Source organism: Lissotriton vulgaris, chromosome 9 (assembly GCF_964263255.1).
Source record: "Lissotriton vulgaris chromosome 9, aLisVul1.2, whole genome shotgun sequence".
Taxonomy (NCBI): domain Eukaryota; kingdom Metazoa; phylum Chordata; class Amphibia; order Caudata; family Salamandridae; genus Lissotriton; species Lissotriton vulgaris.
This window is the reverse complement of record NC_141697.1, coordinates 83699117-83719695: the sequence shown is the minus strand read 5'-3', so window position 1 is coordinate 83719695 and position 20579 is coordinate 83699117. Positions and strand designations below refer to the sequence as shown.

At 45.5% G+C, this 20579-nt stretch overlaps 1 protein-coding gene across 1 annotated transcript in view; it reads right to left on the bottom strand.

Moving 5' to 3' along the window:
- Window positions 1-276: 276 nt before the first annotated feature.
- Window positions 277-20579, bottom strand: part of FNTB (farnesyltransferase, CAAX box, subunit beta) — a 150602-nt gene continuing 130299 nt past the window's right edge. Inside the window, exon 12 of the mRNA XM_086937107.1 lies at window positions 277-810. Coding sequence (XP_086793233.1) covers window positions 703-810 — 108 coding nt within the window. The 3' untranslated portion in view covers window positions 277-702. The remainder of the gene's footprint in view (window positions 811-20579) is intronic.

Genomic DNA, 20579 nt, shown 5'->3' with positions numbered 1-20579 from the left:
AGGAACATGCTACAATCATACAATCATGAACCCCAGCCTGATAACAAGGATACACAAAGAGGATTCAAGCAGAGAAGAATGCATGACATCTACAATCTTAGGGCGGTGAAGATCCCGGACTCATGAGCTCTGTGATAAAACCAAGCAACAAGGTGGCCATTTCTTCAACTTTCTTCAATTTTAGACAAGCGAGGTGCTTCCCAACATGGCTAGACATATTAAGATTTAATAACTCATCACTTCTGTTTAAGGAAAGAACTACATATAAACACAATATGCATTAGAAAATGAAGAATTCATAAGACGGAGGAGTCATAATATACAGGACACTAGACTTGCAAAATATATTATGTCCCCTACATCGTAAATGCCAGAATCTTCAATTTTATTCATGTCAAAATATTCAGGGTTCATAGTACAATAATTTGCAGTTATTAGGGCTCTTTCAAGCTCACATACTATTTAGCAGAGTGTTAAAGGATATTGAGCTCTACTAAATATCCACGTTACAGCGCATGTCGTTTTTAAAATTTTTGGTCTGGCTTGCATCCTGAGCCCTTCTAGGAGCGGCAGAGGGCACACACTGCTCCTAAAATCCGCAGACATCGCTCCAGCACTAGGGCGCCAGTATGGCTAAGGCTCTTGCAGTACAGTACAGTATTGACACTTATGACACATCGAAGTTTCATTGAAACCAGCCGTCTAATCTGCCGCTGCATTTTTCGACCCAGGTACAGGCTTCTGGAGAAAATGCATCACTGCTTGCAGAACTTTGTCGGGGGCAATGTTGTACACTGGGTGAGTAGGTTGCTGTTTAATGACAAAAAGTAGAGAAAATAGGGTTTAGCACTTGACTTATGCCGTTAACTCAATTTGCAGCACTAAAAAAAGAAGACAGTGCAGTTGCAGAAAATTCTGAGAATTGATACAAGGATGTCTTTAAAGTAAACACCAGAGGAGCGTTGTGGTTATCAAATCTGAAAACCACAATGTGGGCAAACAGCCTGACAGCAAAGCAGGAGACGAACAACAGGAATGTGCGACAATATAGGGAGCAATACAGGCAGTAGAACAAGCACAGACAAAGCCAATAGCTCTTTCCAATGCAAGATCTATTGGCTTTGTCCATTGTTTTTAGCCACAATGTACAACATTGCAGCTGCTGTGCATTCTAGAATATGGTATAGTCTGTCGTTGTATAGTACGGTATCACTTGGTCTGTCATTGTACACTATGATTTGGTATCGGCCGCTCACTGTATAGTACGGTAGTGTATTGCCAGTCATTGTGTAGTTTTGAATGGTGTAGTATGGCCTTCCATTGCTTGGAATGTCATTGTACAATATGATATGGTATAGCCTGTCATTGTATAGTATAGTAAGGTATGGCCTGTCATTGTATAGTATAGTAAGGTATGGCCTGTCATTGTATAGCACGATGTGGCATAGTAACAGAGATTGGGGCCAACAGCCACGGCGGGGGGACAAAAGGCACATGGACAAAGGGTGGGAGGGAAGTAAACACAATGAAGGACAGAGGGAGAGGGCAACACAAAGGAATATCATTTCTGCAATATAACTAAAATAACAAGTCCGAAATATGTTGGTGACATGCACTCTGAAAACAAACGATCTCAACAATGGTGTAGCGTGTTTGAAGTAGTAACTAAGAAAGCGCTATGGAAGCAACAGAGTCAGAGGGAAGGGGGCCAAGGCAACATAAAAAGAGGGAAATAAGGTGTTGGGAAGGGAGGCGAAGGCAAATGGATGGAGGATGGGAGTAGGTAAAGGCAACACAGATGGACAGAAGGCAAAACAATGGAATATCATAGTCAAAATACACCTTAAAAAACACAAGTACAAAAATACATACACCCCGAAAATAAACTTTCAAAACTTTTGGATAGTGTGTTTGAAGCAGTGACTGAGATACAGAGAGAGGGTCAAAAGCCACAGGGACAGAGGCAGGGAGGGAGGGGGCAAAGGCAACACGGACAGAGGGGAGGAAGGAGTGTGGGTGCAAAGCCAACACAGAAGGACAAGTCTGTCTTACATCAAAAACAGCAAAATGCAGAAAAATATAACAAACACGTGCAATCCGAAAATAAACTCTATGCCACGCTGAAGCAGGATGGAAATAGATGGCCTACAGAAAGGTGCAGTATTATGGATTCCTTCCTCAGAAATGCAGTATTCTGAAGTGATTCCTCCAAATGAAATGCAAAATAGGACAGTCGTCAAAGCCAAAGCAGGGGAAGGACACTAAATGGGATCAAAATCACTACTTTGGGCTGGCGCCACAGGAGGGACAAACACATATATAGGAAATAAAACTAGCATGTGCTAACCAAACAAAAGCAGGGAAATAAGAGTGATGATGAAGCCAACCAATGCTAATCAATGGGCGGAATCTACTCCCCCCCCCTTCTTTAAGCGAACAAAATGTCTAGTAAGCAACAGCACTTGTGCAATCTCAGTTGAGACCTAAAAAGGAGCTTTTATTGCCCATGTTGCCTTCACTGGTAAGACATCCACTTCTATATTAAAACGAAATTTCTTGCCACATATCCAAAAAGACTGAGTGTCTCCAGTCTATTGTGCGATAAACTAAACAAGTGTTTGCAAAGGAATTTTTTTTTGTTTTTGGGACCTATTGGATTGGTCAATGCTGTTTGCATATGGAAAAACGCCGAAATATATTGCAATTAATAGTTGCATTATTTTGTACACACCCGCATGCCAGACCTTGGGTACATCTGGAGAAGTGTGGCTCACTGGTTAGAAGCGGCAGACTCTGAAGCAGAGATCAGGCCCGGGACCAGGGTTCAATTCCCAACGCGGCAGGGTCTTGGGCTCAATGTCCGCTGACTCAACAATTCTAACCTCGGCACCTACTCTAATCATGGGTCCCACGCTGCAACTCTGGGCAATAGCTTGCTTAATCTCCACAATGGCCCCTACAACACTGGGATGCCTGGCTTCACCTTGGGGGTGCCCAGGAGGGGCATCTCACAAGGAGAGCCAGGAAGGGTTCCACAGCGTTTACAGCGCCGGGACGCCCCGTTGCTGGGGCAGCTGTGCGCTTTACAAGTATACTACATTTACATCTACAGAATTAATAGAAGCACCATTTTCTTTTTGACAGATCTATGATGATCAACAACATTTAGATGAGAAAAAAATGAATAAAAAAAAAAATGTTAACTGCCCAAAATTTCTTTTTACATTTTTTTGCAGATAAACATCTGGCAGCTAATTGGGAAAAAATTAAATGCCCGCAAGGGGTGAGGGAGACATGGAAGAGCTGGAGAAGTGGGGAAATAACAGAAGGGTGGGGGGATTAAATTAAACACAGTGCATGCAGGGTTGCGGTGGCGGATGTTAGGGGGTGAAAAGCAGCACACGAAGGGAAGAACTAGAAAACATATGCACTCTCATGGAGTCCCAAAAGTGAACTGTGAAGAATACAAATCAGCCAAGCAAAAAAATAATAAATATTCAAGGCTCCAGGGAGAAAAAAACACAATAGACTCGGCAAGCCATTAAATAAGAAGTAAGCAAACAAGAGTGAGAATACAGATAAGCAATGGGCGGGCTTTAAGCCCATTGAAAGTTTCCTTCTGTCCACAATGGGTATTTTGCAACCTGGCTGTCTGATACAAACCATGCACGGACTGAAGCAGAAGAGAGAGGAGGTTCCAAGATATAAGGCGGATATTACAGTGAACAAAGGATAAAGGAAATTCAAAATAGACATTTAGATTCTTCAAGCTAGGAAACATAGCAGCAGAGGAAAGTTCATTTAGAAAACGGTCATTCCTTAACACCTTCGCTGCTAAGGGTTTTCCCGTCCTGCGCTGAGAATTTGGAAAGCTCATCATACATGACGAGTTACCCTTGTCATCCGCACAGGGCAGGTAAGCTCCATGACGAGCCCAGCTCGTCATCAGCTTCGAAGGGGTTAAACAAGGTAATGACATGAGACTGGAAGGACAAAAGTGAGCTCAAGAGCAACATTAGAAAAAAGTTTTTCGAAGAAAACACAGAGAATGCATGGAATGACCTTTCAACAGAAGTGGTGCAAACAAAGCTGTAAAACCATTTAGATAAGCACTGGCAAAGGCAATAGGTTTCATCCATGAAACCTACGGGCTTAGCCAATCCATTTTTTTTGGCCACTTAGAATATGCACATATCCATGATGGTCATCTTTGAATGGTATGCCATTAAATGTAAAGAAACTGGCTGCCATCTTGGAAAGGTTTAAAACATACATATATATATATATATATATATATATATATATATATATATATATGGGCCACCTGCCAATAAAGTGGAGGATGGCGCTGAAAGTTTGATGGGGATTAGTGGGAACAAATGGGGTCAGGGGCTTAATTAAAAGGTAATAATAATAAAGAAGGGGGCTCAGAGGAGACATGGGGGCAAAGAGAGACAGAGAGAAAATAGTTTTTCATATACACTGCAATGAAAGGTCTGACTTATCCGACTTAAAGGGTAATGCCTTTCAATCAAGATGGAGTGATACTGAAATGGTCCTGGTTGGAAAAAATACAAGAATAAGGAGGAAAACTATTAAATAACAATCAAAGAGTAATATGGACAAAAAAATCCACTTCCTGTCGTGAGCAAGGGGCTGGCGCAAAGCCCACTCTGTATTCCAGTATTTACACCAGGCCATCGACAACACACAGCTCAATGTGTCTGGAGGCAAGAGCTAAAAAGGGACAAGATACAATGGAGTTCAAAGCTACAGTAACAAGCATTTGCAATGCAATAAGTCTCGCAGTAGGAATGTTTGAGCTATTGGTGTTGTAAATGATTTTTTTTTAATTTATGTGTTGGTTTTGAAAATAGCGAAATTAATAGCTTTGTCATTTACAATGCCAATATTTTTAATTTTTGCAAATGTGACACCTATAGCATTTGTAATGCAACATATTTTGTATTTACGTGACTTCGATGTATTGATATTACAAATAACAATGGCTTGTAATTTTTTTAAATAATTAATACTTAAATAAAAGTTATTGTAATTTATAATGGCAATAGCTTAAAGTCAGGAGGAAATTTGCTCTTGTAACTAAACAAGTCAAACCTTGTGTAAATGACAGGACAAAAGAGCAAATATGAGCTGTTGCAGACATCGGAATGGCTATAGCATGTTCTTCTGCATTCTAAGGAATGGGGTATTACATGAGGATCTGTTTATTAGCCACCCTGTGCTAATGCTAATTTACACAATCAATGTGTAGGCCTACTGCTGTAATCGAGCCTGTGACGTTCATATTGCAGAATTGATAAAGCCTTGATTAGGCCCTTAAGCTTAAGAGCACCATCAATCTGCACGCGTTGATGTACCACTTAGAATGTTCTAGAGGCCACCTTAACATTCTCAAGCCGATTAGTCACATTGCAACCACGCACACTTCCAACCGTGCAAGGTTGCTCCAGTGTTTGAAACGAAATATGATTGAGTGAGCGATTCGACTCGAGAATGCAAAAGTGGCAGCAGTGCGCTATACAAATGTTGAGTATAATATGAGCTTTTGCAGAAATCGGAATGGCTATAGCATGTTATTCTGCATTCTAAGGAATGGGGTATTACAAGAGGATCTGCTTATTAGCCCACCCCGTGCTAATGCTAATTAGTGGGTGCACAATTTACACATAAGTGTTCTAGTTGTTGTTACTGCTATACTTGCCTCCTACTCAAATGTATGTTGATTGTATGTGAAAGTGGAACACTCAGACTCTAATAGGTATTTATTTATCATAATGAAGCCCCTACAATATATGATCTCCACCCAGAACCTCGGTGGGTTTATTCCATGCAAGCACAGCTCAATATGTAGTGAGATGAGCATTTAAATTAAGTATGGAATCTCAAAATGCAATAACATGTTCGAGGTCTACTCATCTGCTGAACATACATCTGAAACCGAACATGAATTCATAATAAACAGGTTTCACTGTGCAACGTCCCGTTTCACCTCTCCGCCTTTAAAACAACTTACAATGTAGAAGTCTTCATAAAACGTAATTAAGGCTCAATTATCGGTAAAATAAGCTCCTCCGCACAACGTTAATCCGGCCATGCAGGGATCTCATTCCATCAGCATTGACGGCAAAGCAGCAGCTGCCGCGGAGCTGGCGGAACGCACAAGTTTGTATTCGAATATCGTATACCACCACTAAAGGTACCAGCCTTTGCTGCAGACCTTCGTGAGGAGGAAAGGAACTAACAGACACTGCACAGATGTAAGGTTACTCTAACGTTTCCTAGCGTTTAAAAATAGATTTTAATTTTAGAAGCCTTGCTTCTCTACCATACAGATTGGCATTTTCTCAAATGAGTATATGACACTCAACAATGCGACTAGAATGCCAAGCTATTTTAGAATATATAGCATTTATCCCTATCTTCTGATGATGTGATAAATATTCTGAAAGAATTATGATAGTTCGCGTTAGTGCTTAAATCCAGACTTTAAAACTATACCAGCTGAGAGGAGAGGCGGTCCGCTGTGACAGCGGCGGCTGGGACAGTGCACGCACAGCTAGTAGCCAGAAGGAGGCGTGCTCGCGACAGGCTGGGGAGCACGCGCACACGTTCCAGGCAGCCATAGAGGCCTGGTGCGCACCGTGTTGCGCGTCGTGGGTCTCGTCCCCTTTTCCTCTTCCGTTTGGAAGACTCCACTCCTGGTAGTGCCACCCGCCCAGTGTGTGCACTGCTGGGCCTGTTTCCTACACTGGGGGCCTGCAACCGCCGCTCCCTGCGATGTTAGACGGCCGGAGTACGAGGAGGAAGAGGCAGAGATTCCACTGACCGCTCCGGCGCCTAACCAGTAAGTACCGATTCGGGGGTATGGCAGATCTCCCGGTGCATGGAGCGGGTGTGTGTCTGCAGGGGGGGTAGGGGGCGGCGGCGTGTGTATGCGTGTCTGTGTGTGCGTGTCTGTATGTGTGTGTGAGTGTGTGTGTGTGTGTGTGCGCAGGGGGGTGGGGGGGCGGCAGCGTGTGTATGTGTGCGCGCGCCTGTGTGTGTGCAGGGGGGTGGGGGCTGGCTGTGTGTGTGTGTGTGTGTGTGTGTGTGTGTGCGCGCCGTTAGTGCATGCGAGCCAAGCGAAAGCAGGGGCTGTGTGTGCGTCTGCGTCTCAGAAGCGCGCTCCAGCGGTCAAATCTGAGAAAGGAAAAGCGTGCGTCTGACTCGTGTCTACATTCCCAGATACGGGTGACAATAGTTGTCGAGCAGACAGCAATCAATGCTTCGCATTGATTGCACGTCTAGGCTCGACCTAAAAAGGAACTGAAAGCTGGAGACCATATGGTGTCCCCAAGATGACATATGACAAAAATGGGAGAAACTGATGGGCAGCCTCTGACTGCCAAACAATTCCAGGTTTCTATTAAGTCTGTGACTTGTATATGCAGTCGTTATAAGCAATGCAACATTAACAAATAAAACATTGTTTACTGAGGGTTCGATATATGAGACTGTGATCAAGGCAGAAAAACATAAAAAAGGGAAAGGTCAGATAACTAGGCTTCCTGACTGCATTTAATGGTGAGGAAAAATATTTTTACTACTGCAAGGATGACTGCATTGGAATCAACACTAAAGACATAAGACATCTTCATGAATACACATATCCCTATTTATTGCTCAAGTGGCGTCCACTGATTGGCTCCGCAGAAGACAATATTCGGTTGAACATACACCAGCATCACTAAATACTCAGTTAACAGGGGTGGCCATTAATTAATAACAAATCCATACATTTCTACTGAAGTTTTTGCTGCTGCAGAGCATTTTCGCTTACTAGAACTGTGACAGAATCGCGTTACAATTAAACAAAGTACGAGTCTCTGGATAACTAGTTCAGAGTTATAGAAGAGATGCCCCAAATTATGCGAGGTTATTCATACGAGATATAGGGAGATTATTCCTCGCGCCCTCGCCCACACCACTTTTCAAAACTCTACAGCTAACTTTCCTGGTGAGTTACCTCAGTGATGCACTGTGCAGAGGGACATTTTAAACCATACTGGCAATGTAGATGCAAAGAATCCCGTTTCCTAAGTCAGTGTCTGGGAGCAAAGGAAAAAGAGCGGTCCATCGGCACAAGCACCTCACGACTTGCTCTTTGGGTACAAGTTTAAAACCTCGAAGCACAGTCTCTCTGGACACATTACCCAAAACAGCCTCACTAGTGCTGCACGCATAAATCACAATCCAGCTCTATGACACACATGGAAGTCAGAGACTCCAGATGAGCAAGAATGGAACATGCACCATGTTAATTCAGACCATGGCATGACGATGAACAACTACCCTGATTAAGGGATTCTCACAAAAATGAATCAATTTGGCCTTTTGCGTTTTGGGGTGTAGCAAACAGATCTATGCGAGGGACTCCCCAAGCTTGGAAGTATGGGTGGAGAACTTAGGGGTGAATTTCCTATTCCTGTATTTGATAACTCTGCCTGCTGAGGAGGTCTGACATCTGAGTGTTGACTCCTGAGAGGTGTTCCGCTAGAAGATAGATATTGTGGTGAATAGCGCACCTCCAGATGTCTTGGGCTAAGTTGGACAGCTGGAGAGAGTGTGTCTCCCCCGTTTCTGTATATAGTAAATAGCTGTCCTGTTAGTTCAAACCAAGACAGCTCTGCCAGACAGGTGATCTTGAAAGGCTTTGAGAGCTAGAAAGATTGCCATCAGCTGTAAATGATTGATGTGGAGCAACTTTTGCTGGTGGCTCCACAGCCCTTGGACTGTGTGTTGTTGAAGATGAGCTCTCCAGCCAGTTAGGGACGCGTCCGCTGTTAAAACGGTCAGTAGAACCGGGTCTACGAACGGCCGTCCTTTTGACAAATTTTGTGTGTTCCACAACTGCAGCGAGAGAGGAGTACGGCCGCTTACCAACACTAGATCAGTTAATGGACCGTCTGACTGGTTCCACTGACTGGTTAAGCATTCTTGAAGTGGACGCATGTGCAAACTGGCATGGGAGACGCCATCATTTCCAACAACTGCATAAAAACTCGATCTGAAAGTGACTGACTAGCTCAAAACTAGAGAATTAACGCCTGAATGTTTCGAATTCTGGCTGCGTAGGGCAACGCCAGAGCCCTTTGAGTATCTAAAGTGGCTCCTAGATAGTTCTGAGTTTTGGCTTGCTGAAGATGTGATTTTAAAACATTGACTGTATACCCCAGCTGGTGAAGTAACTGGATGGTTAAGGAAGTATGCTTGCAGCATTGTTGATACGTGCTGGCTTTGATGAGCCAATCGTCGAGGTGTGGGAAGACATGGAAGCTTGGTCATCTCAGATGAGCAGCTACTACCGCCAGACATTTTTTGAAAACTCTGGGGGCAGTGGTGACTCCGAATGGGAGTACCTTGAATTGGTAACGTTGACCTACTACCACAAACCTGAGAAATTTGTGGTGAGCCGGGTGGATTGGAATATGAAAGTAGGTGATCTTTAAGTCTACAGTAGACAAAGTCTCCCTTTTGCAATACAGGTAGTACCTGTTGAAGTGTTAACAATGTCGAAATGGTCTGACTGTATGTAAAAATGTAGTTCTACGAGATCTAATATTGGTCTGAGAGAGCCGTCCTTTTTGGGAATTAGGAAGTAAAAGGAATAAATGCCCGACCCTTGATGTTGTTGTGTTACGGGCTCTATAGCTCATTTTAGTAGTAGGGATTGTACCTCTTGTTTGAGGAGGTGCAGGTGATCCGGTGAAAGTTTGTGTGACTTTGGGGGAATGTTTGGAGGAGTGTTGATGAACTCCAGTCAGTAACCAGAATGGATAATTTGTAGAACCCACTTGTCTGTTGTTATTGACTGCCACTTTGGTAGGAATTGTGACAGTCTTCCACTCACATGTGTTAGGTGGTCGGGGGGGAGGGGAACTATGGGCAAGTCACTGCTTTGTATTGGAGGGTGAGGTACGTGTGTTAGAACCTCTACCTCTGCCTTTGCTGTGGTTTCCTCTGTAACCCCTTCTGAAGTAATTTTTGGAACCAGAGGGTTGGTTATTGCCCTTATAGGTGGATGCAGTTTCAGAGAAAGTATTTTTGGACCCTGCCCGATAGAAGGAGTACCGAAAGGAACCACGGCCTTGTGTAGACAGAAGGGCTCCCATAGATTTAGCCACCTCAGTATCTTTTTTCATCGTCTCAAGTGAAGAATCTACCACTGGCCCAAAAAGGTGTTCTTTATCAAAAGGTGTATTCAATACGGAGGTCTGAACCTCAGGTTTGAACCCTGATATAAGTAGCCAGGCGTGTCTTCTTAAAAGTACACTAGTGTTTACTGCTCTGGCAGATGTGTCAGCAGCATCTAGGAAGCACCTAATTTGTCTGCTTGAAATTAATTGTCCCTCACGTACCAGGTCTTGCGCTTTAGAGTTATGTTCTTGCGGTAGAAATTGGAGGAGTTGTTCCATTTCCTCCCAATGCGCACAGTCATATCTGGCTAGCAACGTTTGTGTATTAGATATGCGCCAGAAGTCAGCTGACTGGGAGGCTACCCTTTTCCCTGAAGCATCAAGGAGCTTTGACTTTTGGGGTAGAGTGTCTCCAGTAGTTTGGGAGTTTGCCCTTTTGAGTGCATTGGAAACTACTAACAAGTCTATGGGTAATATTCCTTTTATGTAGAATGAATCAGACTGTGCAGGCTTGTATTTGTTATCCACCGAGGGATAAGGATAAGTGCCCTGACAGGATCCCTAAATATGTTGTCTACATGCCTGGTCATTCCTTTTAGCATGGGCAACATATGTGCTGATTTTTGTGTGCTGTACAATGTTTCAAAAAGAAAATCCTCTTCAAGGGATTCTTTATGGAGCTGGACCTCATGGTAATTGGCAGCCCTGTCTAGAAATTCAATATAGCCTACACTGTTGTCTGGGGCAGAGGGTCTGGTAGGATATAGGTCAGGATCATTGTGCGTGGATGAGTCAGTGTTGTAGTCATCCCACTCATCTGCAGGTCCTGGCTGATGATCATCATCATTATTATTATTATTATTATTACCATCCCCATCTCCCAGACTCTCAGGTGTACGTGTTGGTGAGTGCTCCGGTGAAGTTGGCACAGGTAGAAACTGGAGGCGAAGGTGGTGATGGAAGAGGAGGAGGAAGAGAAGGAGGGGAAGGGTTTGTTCCAATATTTCTCTTTTTCAATGGAATAGGATATTCCTCTTCAGTAGTAGTCCTTTTCTTTAGAGTCACTTTAGTTGTAATATGTCCAGTTTTAGTATGTATGTATGTACAACATTTTCTGTTTCGGGTCCGGTTTTTGGAGCGGATCGTCGAACCAGAGCTTTCTAGGTGACTTTGGTGTATCAGTCTGTTTCGGCGTCGAAGCTTTCGGTACAGACGGCTTCGGGGTTGGTGGTTTAGGATCAGAGGTGGTTTTCGGTGCAGAGTGGTGATGTTCGGAGCCAGACTTTGGCTTCGATCCCGAAGGCTTTGGCTCGGTACCAGACTTGGCGTGGGGCTTTTTGGAGCTCAAAGGCTTTTTGGTAGGCTTAGGTGCAGAGCCAGAAGGGGGGGGTGTCGGAACCGTGGTCTCTGGCCGACCGGGGCCTGAGGGGGCAGGTTGGTCCGGAGCCTTCTTTTTCAATTGACTTGGGATTCGGGGTGAGGTAGGGACTGTACTTACAGTATCTTGTCCATGTGGAATGTCTTCATCCTGGTCGGAGCCGTTGTCAGAAAGGGAAATATGTTCATGTTCCTCCTCGGCTCCAATAGCGTCGCCAGCTTCTTCATCAGATTCAGGTCTGAAGAGGTCCGGAATGGAGCCTGTGTGTTGGCTCTGCATGTCGCGTCGTCGAGCTCGACGGACGCAAAGAGTCTTTTTGGAACGGAAAGCTTGGCATGCGTCGCAGTCCTGTTCACTGTGTTCTGGTGACAAACACAGGTTGCACACTTCGCGCGGGAATGTCATATGGCACCGAGGACAGAATTTAAAGGGAGTTTGTTCCATCGACTGCGAGTCGAACAAGGGGCTAGGCACGACGGCCTACCACAAGCTCTGCAATCAAAATAGGGTATTGTTGTCAATAAACACGAGACGTCAAGAATGGAGTACGCGATCGGAAACAAGACTGTCGAAGGGGAGTATTCTGCGCACAGAGGGAAACGAAGGAACGGCGTCGTACCGGAACGCAGCGAGTAACATCCGAACCCAATGGTGGGCAAGAACAATCTGAAGATGGAGTCAATGACCATGCACTATCACCGAAAAGAGGAGTCACCTACTTCGTGACTAGGAAGACTTCTTTGAAGAAAATAAAAGTGCAAACATCCGGGCCCAACACTAGATGGCGATCTATGCATAAGCATGTGATCTACAGCTCACATGCCTCGAACATATATTTATTACCTACTAGCGGTCGTCAGTAGGCAGTTATACTTAGGACCTAGTTTCCATAGGAAAATAACTTTTTGACTTGCCTAGATCTTTTGCGCCGCTAACACATTTTTTGGAAGCTTTTGTGAAAAAGTGTCAAAGTTAGGTCTAGTTGTCATGGTAATTTTGAAGGTGAACCATCAAGCGGGGGCAGAGAAAAGGGGGGTGGGGTGCGGGGACAGAACAGTTAATTTCCCAGGTTAGCTCACAAAGGAATTTTTAACAGGACTACAGTCGGAACTTCTGGACTGAATTTCGCATAAAAGGTAGCTCTAGATCTAGAAAAGCACTTTTTATTATTTGGTGTAAATCCATTCAGAAGTTTTAAAGTTATTTAAGAAAATAAATTGTACATCTAGGGACTTGACCTCTCTGCGAATCCTCCAGATCTTGTGAGATGATCTCATTGGATGCCAACATTTCAACCTGGAAGTGTTTGCAGCCATCTTGGGTCTCAGACTCAGCTGAGTCCCAAAAGAAAAGGTTGAAAAGAAAAGGGGGCAGAGTAGGAATACCCTGAGCCCCTAGCCTTGGTGATGGGGTCCCTCTGGGACCCTGCCAGGGCAAAAAAGCTTCTATTGTTTCCAGATTTTCAGTTCCTGTGCTTGTTTTTCATGAGCCTCCAGGTGGGCCAGGTCCCGGGGCATACTCTTCAGTGTTGACACATGCGCCCCCCCTCCACAAAAGGGAGTTTTAGCCCAGGGACCACCACCTCCCCGGGGTTTATTTGTATAATAGGAGTAGACCCTCAGAGTTTTTTATTAAAAAAGGGAGGTGGGGGGGAGGCGCACAAACCCCATCTTACTTCATAATTTCCTCAGGGACCACCACCTCCACAGGGCACAAAATAACTGAAAAAAAAGGGAGGGGACCACGTGGCCTCCCCATCCGAGCCATATTCAGTGCGGGGGCCACCACCTCCCTGGGGCACACCCACATTAAAAAGGGGGAGACCGCGCGGCCCTCCTCTTGGGATATATACAGCCCCAGTGACCACCACATCCCCAGGCGGGCCCATGAAAAGAAAAGGAGGGGGCCGTGCGGCCTCCCTCCTGGAGCCCTTAATGGCCCCGGGACCGCCATCCCCTAGGGCCAGCTCCCTATGTCCCGGGGTGCCCACCTCCAGGACACAGCTGTTTGTTCTTGCTTAGCTGGAGCTGCGACAGCTCCTGACAAGCGAGAGTAACTTCGCTCCCAGCAAGCAGGAGCTGTCAAAACTGATCCCGCTTGCTGGGAGCAGACTTTTCATCTGTTTCCTTTCCCGCTGTGAAGCGGGCAGGGAAACCGATGAAAGGATTGCTTCCGTACACAGAGAGCTGCATATTTAGCAGCTCCATGTGTGCGGGAGCAATGTAAGGAACCACGGGGGCTTTGAGGCTCCCCCTGTGGTCCCAAACATTACACACTGGGTACCCGGGGTGGCACATCAGGGACAGAACGGCCTGAGCAAAACTTAATGGGGGAGGCGTCCTACCCCACTGATTTTTGGGCGGGCCTGGTGTCCCCATTAAATTTTGCACGGGCCGTTCTGGCCATGATGCTCATTTCACAGACATTAAACTGCAACAGGAAGCACTTACTAATTTAAACATAATAGGTGCCCGAGTTGAAGCTCCACTTCTGAAAAGGGCAAATAATCCTAACTTCCTGGGCTTGGCGCAGCAGGCTACCTGATTAAGACAGGCAGAGTCTTAGCCAGAGGCTCAATGGGGGCTGCTTGAACTGTCCTTTTAATTGAAGTGAATACCTAAACCCACTGGAGGGTAAAAAATTGCGGAAGTGACTACAGATACCAGCGTGCATTCTAAATGAATTTGAAATTAACGGCTTACCGGAGGGCATTAAAGTGTATTTGAATAGCACGCAGGGGACTGTGAGAGTGCTAATTAAATTCCAGCTACTCACTATGGCCTCTGATGAAGAAGAAGAGAATCTTTGAAACGCGTAAGACCACGAGATTGTAAAATGGGATGGGAAGCTTCCTGCCTGCATAAATAAAGGATGTTCCTTCAACCTGAAAATGGAGTGCGGCCTCATTTGCTGGGCAATGTTGGGAAGATAGACACAGAGACACACACAGAGATACAGACACACACACACACCCACACCTCCCCCCCCACCCTCCCCAGGAGTTTGACCAATCTGTGGAAGAAGACAGCAGTGAACCCACTCTGAGCAGCCAGTCATCAAGGTATGAAAACTCATGCATCCTCCGGCATCCAAAGATCGGCAGCGACAACCGCCATCACTATCGTAATCATCCAAGGGGTTGAGGCTGAGGTAAGGCTGTAAGGAGCATTGCAAAATGAAAGTGTTCTAACCTCACCCTGAACCTCAGATAATGCCTATAGGGCTGCAGGACAGGTATGTGAAAGGAAAATGTTACTTACCCTTTAGCCATCTGTTTGTAGCATCTAGTACTATAGTTTCACATGCTCTGCATACTCCCACCAACTAGTGTTGGGCTTGTGACTTTCGAGTCACAAGGTATTGTGATTCCTCCAATGACCGGTGCTGCGCATGATCATTGGCTCAATTGTTTTCCCGCACAACTGGAGAGGATGGAGATGAAAGAGAAAGTGATAAGAGATGACCATGCAAAAGTGTGTATGAGGAGCAAGGAAAGTAGGATATATATATAGACATTTATATATGTGTAGATATAGGCGTCCAGGCAGGAGGAAGGAAGCATGTGAATCTAAAGCACAACATGCCACGAACAGATGATAAAACACAGTAACTAACATTTTTGTACTTGGCATGTGTAGCTGTAGCTACAAATGCTCTACACAGACTGGAAAGCAACTTCCCCCTATAACGGTGGCTAGCCAGAGGATGTTGTGCAAGATTGAAAAAGTGTTTGTAGTACAGCCTGGCCCACCTGGGCTGGTTGACGAGCCAGGACATCCATACACTAGTGCTTAGTGAATGCCTGTGGTAGGTAGCTGCCTTACTGATAGCTAACAGGATGCTTACCATAGACCATTACCTTAGAAGAAGCCTCCATTCAAGTAGAATGGGACCGGAGTGTAACGAAGAGTTGAAGTTTGGCACTGGCATAGCAGGTCTGAATACACCCGACTAGCCAGCACGCCACCCATGCTTCAGAAATAGCCCTACCTTGGTGTTGCTTAGTGTAGACGACACACAGCTGCACAATGATGTGGCTTTCGTCCTCACAATGTAGAGCATAAGGGCCCCCTTAACGTCTAGAATGTGCAGAGCTCTCTTCGCTACAGAGTCTGGATGCAGAGAAAATATTGGAAGTTCAATGGTTTGGTTAAGGTGGAAGGGGGAGATTACTTTTTGCAAAAACTTTGTGTTAGTTCTAAGGACTACCTATCTGCTTGAGCCTTGAAAAAGTGTTCTTCCAAGGTGAGGGTTTGAATCTCACTGACCTGTCTAAGAGAAGTAATAACAAATAGAAATGTTACTTAAGTGGGGGGACCGCGGTGAAACTGACCCATGTTATGAGGTAACAATGCGGGGGCCGCGACATCAGGAGCGGGCCCCCTGCTGCCCTTTCATCTTCCCCGGTGGGTGCCCGCAGCTGGTGCAGCCCATGATCGCCGGATCTGCATCCTCCATCCGCCTGTGTGGCCCGAACGCAGTGTGTGGATGTTGGCCCGTGGCCACACCAGATGGGCGGGACCGGTTACATGACCGAGAGAGAATTTTAATTACATCGCTCACCCCCTACATATGAAAAAGCCGCTAATGCCCCCCTGGGAGAGCCAAGATAGACATCAGCTTTTTGTCGAGCATGAAAGCTGGGTGGAGACCTGGGGATTTGTTTTAACACCCCTCCAGCTAATGACACTGGTGGACTATGGTGCACTGTACAGGAGCATGGGAGCATTTAGACCAGGGATCATGTGTGTGCAGCAGTGGTGAAAGGAGGTGCAAATACTGAAGATGCTACTCCTTTTGACTGTCTGGCTCCTTTTCCCCTCTTGTTCTTCCTCCGTTGGGTTGGTTCCCTTGTAACTTTTGGACTGGAACTCGTGTGCGCCCCGCCATTTTTGGACCCTCTCCTGTTGTCGCTCTTGTCCTGGGGTGCATCTTGCCATGTTGAGATGGTTTCCATCGATGCCCACGACCCGGTCCGCCATTTTGTGGATTCTGGTCCTTTCCTTTGGTCCATTGGATTCCATCCTGACTACCTTCAGTCATTTCTCTTTTGCTGGACTACCCATCTCTTTCTTCCCCTCAGGTCCCCCTCTCTCCTCTCACCAATCTCAGCCTCTGACTCTTCTCCCCCACATACCGCTCTCTACCCCTTTTTATTTATTTATTTTTACATTTTTATTTCTCTTTTCACTATGTGATATATACTTCAAGCCGAATAAAACTCCCTCGAAGAAAGAGCAGAGGCCACACAGGGGAAGTTTCGGAGCCAGCATTTATTCACAGTTCACACAGCATGGCGAATGCATTTCAGCGTAGTAGCCTTCTTCAGCGCCCGGAGTGTGATCAGGATACAGGTTCACAATCACGGGTTTAAAATACCCTGCCCGTCCTGATAGGTGTTCAGATGCTCCTCCCCCAGGTGAGTCACTTGCGCTGATACCTGATGTGGGCCGCCCAGTGGCAGGCGCCTACATGTCCCAAAATGCAATGTTCTTGTTGGGGAGGTATTGCGAGGGGAACAGCAACGTAATTAAGCACAGCCACTCCAAAAGTCCGTGTTTGTGCGAATTCTGCTTTCTCCTCCGGTCCCCACGCTGCAGCGCCCTTCAGACAGCAGGGATCAATTCAGCGTGAGCAAATGTGTAGGTACACATTGCCACGGTGCAGTCAATGACCGCATACACCGCCCCCTGTCATCCTATATTTCAAACACTTGTTTGGTGTTTGCTCGAGCCTCTCCCCGCAGCGGGCTTCCCGGCGGGATCGCCACTCCCCAATTATCAGCACACTCCTGGTAGTTTTCAAGCTCATAAATCAGCCACACACCAGAGCCGGGGCCCAAATGTTCGTTCAAAGTGCTAAATATTTATAAGGGTTTTGTCCGTGTGCCAATAAATATTTAGCACTTTGAACGAACATTTGGGCCCCGGCTCTGGTGTGTGGCTGATTTATGAGCTTGAAAACTACCAGGAGTGTGCTGATATATATATATATATATATATATATATATATATATATGAGTGAGAGAGAGAGAGAGAGAGAGAGAGAAAGAGATACAACTCTAACCACTCGTATATTTAGTAGACCTTTGTACTCACTACCATTCCTATGTGAATCTTAGTATTTATCCATTTGTATCTCTTCCTTGAGTGACTTTACAACTTGTACATTTGCATTTTTTTCTATTTGTCCCTGTGTGACTTTACAACTTGTGCATTTGCAATTTTTGTCCTGTTTGTATCTTTTACGTAACTCATGTAATCCTAAGTCCTTATGTATTGCAACTGGTTCTTTTGTAAAGCACTCTGACACCTTCGGGTAACGTTTGCGCTATAGAAAATTGTATTAAATAAATAAAATAAAATACTATGATAGGAATTGCGGAGGGCTTGAGTAAAGGGGCTTGAATGGGGATCACATCAGTCTACTGAGAACACATTGATGTTCCAGCAAGGGGCTGGAGGCAACCTAGGAAGGATAACCTTTTTCAATCCCTCCAAAAAGGCTTTAATGACAGGGACTGCAAGACCGCTCCCTGTTTTGCAAGTATGCTGCTACCGCAGCCAAATGTAAGCGAACGGAGATGTAAGTCAGGCCTGAGATTTTGCAAATGTAAAAGATGGTTAACAATATCCTGTATTGCAGGCTTAAGGGGATTAATGTGTTTGGGTAGGCAGTACTGCACAAACCTCTTCTGCTTTGCCGCACAGCAGGCTTGGGTAGTGGAAACCAAGTCTGAGTATGCACATGCCATTTGAGATACTCTAACACGTCAGGAGCAAGATTCTGAGATGGATCCGCCTGGGATTATGGTGCCTGCCCGTACCCTGATGCTGAGTGAGAAGATCCAGCCTGTCAGAAGCTTCTCATTTGGGACTAATGACAGCTCGGGAATGGTTGTGAAATATGGCTGCCTAGCCCACGTGGGAACTACCAGTATGAAGTTATTAGAGGAGATGGTGTGGCCCTTGTCACAAGCTCCTGGGTCCTTTAACTATATTGGTCCAGGAGATCCTGGAAATGTTCCCACATCTCATCCCACTGAGCTTAGTTGTACCTTAAGTAGGCCGATCGAGTTGGCTATGAGCCAAAAGGGTGGCAGATTGCGGGGCCACTCTTTTGCCCAAGGTAGAAGCCTAACACTAGATGGCAAGAACATGCAGTGGATGTGCTTCTACAGGTACATATGACATGAAAAAATGTGTTCTGCAAGTCCAGGACACTATCCTATCTCTTGGGTCCACAGCAAAAAGAATGTAGTACACAGGACCTCCGTCCACTGAATTCCTTTCTGAGGAAAAATAAATTCAAAAATGCCCACCCGTTTTACAGAGACCTCTGTCCTTCTTCAGCACATGGAATTAACACAAATAGCACCCCCTCTCTTCTCTCTGAATCCATCACCTGCTTGAGAGCACCATTGGCCAACAAATGGTTGACTTCTTGCAACAAGATTGCAGAATGGCCTGCTGAGGGTTGCTCTTATATGGTTGGACAATGGCAGTCATTTGTCGCTAAATTGTAAGACCCATCTGTCTCATGAACGGTCTGCAGCCAGGGAGGAATATCATAATATGCCTCCTAGTGGGGGGGAGCATATTTTTCCACCTTCTCATTATCATTGGTGTTGTGGAGATGTTTTTGTGCACCATGAACTCTGTCAGTGTCAGATCTGAGTAAGGTTTCTAGACTCTGATAATACTGGCGCTGAGGACTAGAGTCTGGTTCCATAATGAATGGCTACACTTTTGGAATCTTGTAGTGAAGTATAGGCCTGAAGTAGGCCGACATCAGTTTGGGATCGGAGATATGCACCAGAAAGGTGACTTAGGCTGATACTTGTGGAGCCATCATTGGCCCTGAAGAAACTGGTGTGGACCCAGGTGCTAGGGTGGAAGTCTGGATCAGCATCTTCATAGTCCCAGACCTGGGTCCCAAGAAGTTAGCTGGTACCAGGTAAAGACCTTTGGTGTAAGCCCAACTGGAGGCCCTGGTAGTAGGAGCATTTCAAAGAGTTGCAGTATGGCCTCCTTGAAGGGCCACTATGTGCTGTGGAGTTGGCAACAGTTTTGGAAATGCAGGACTGGGTCGGAGTCAAAAGGCACTTGTGGGATTTTATCTTTTGATTGACCCCTTGCACATTCTTACCAGATTTTGAATAGCAGCATGGGGTCCTGCTTATTTTTATTGCATGTGTGCCGCATATACAACCTTGACTTACTGAATACTTTGCCCCAGATAGGGACTTTGCTCTCGACCGGCCACTTGAATGAGATCACAAGCAGCCCTACGACTTGAAGTGAAAATTGTATTTTAAAAGCAAGGTCTTCTGTTCTGCAATGTAGATTTGCCTCCTGCTCCCTGATCACCTTTAGGAGCACCATTACCAGAGCCCAAGCACCAGAGACACACAGCGTGCAGGTCTGTGAGAGAGCTCTGCTTTGTGAAGTCTCAGTGTAGTTGAAATCCTGTTGTTTTTTGGAGCGACTTCTTATTAGCACGCTGCAAAAGAAATATGAAAGCCGTTGGAAGAAGTACACAGTTGGGAGAGGAGCTTTGGCTCTTCTTCGAAGGGTGACGAAAGAAAGAAATGGACATCAGTATATAGGAATGGTGCTTATAGGCAGCAGCACTCTGACTTACAGAGCAGTACGACGTCATCCCCACCTGTCGGTCCGTGGGAGCACTGCTGACGGATTCTCCGAATCCAGTCTGATGTTGGAGATATTCTAAAGGTAAGGAATCTGCGGTCAGAAGTATCCATAAGTACAAGTATTTCTATAAGTCTATTTCAAACATTTGAGAATTCAAAGTAAGGGAACAAATTGTCTACGGAAGGGATTGTCCACTATGTTGCATCAGCCATTCCCTTCAATCCCATAAAAAGCAGGAAAAAGTCTCTCCTGTGGGCAGTAATTTTAAACCAAGGAGTTGCTACAACAGTAGCACTCTTTGCCGATATTCTGCTTGCATATAACTTCATGGCTGCTACATAGCAGTGC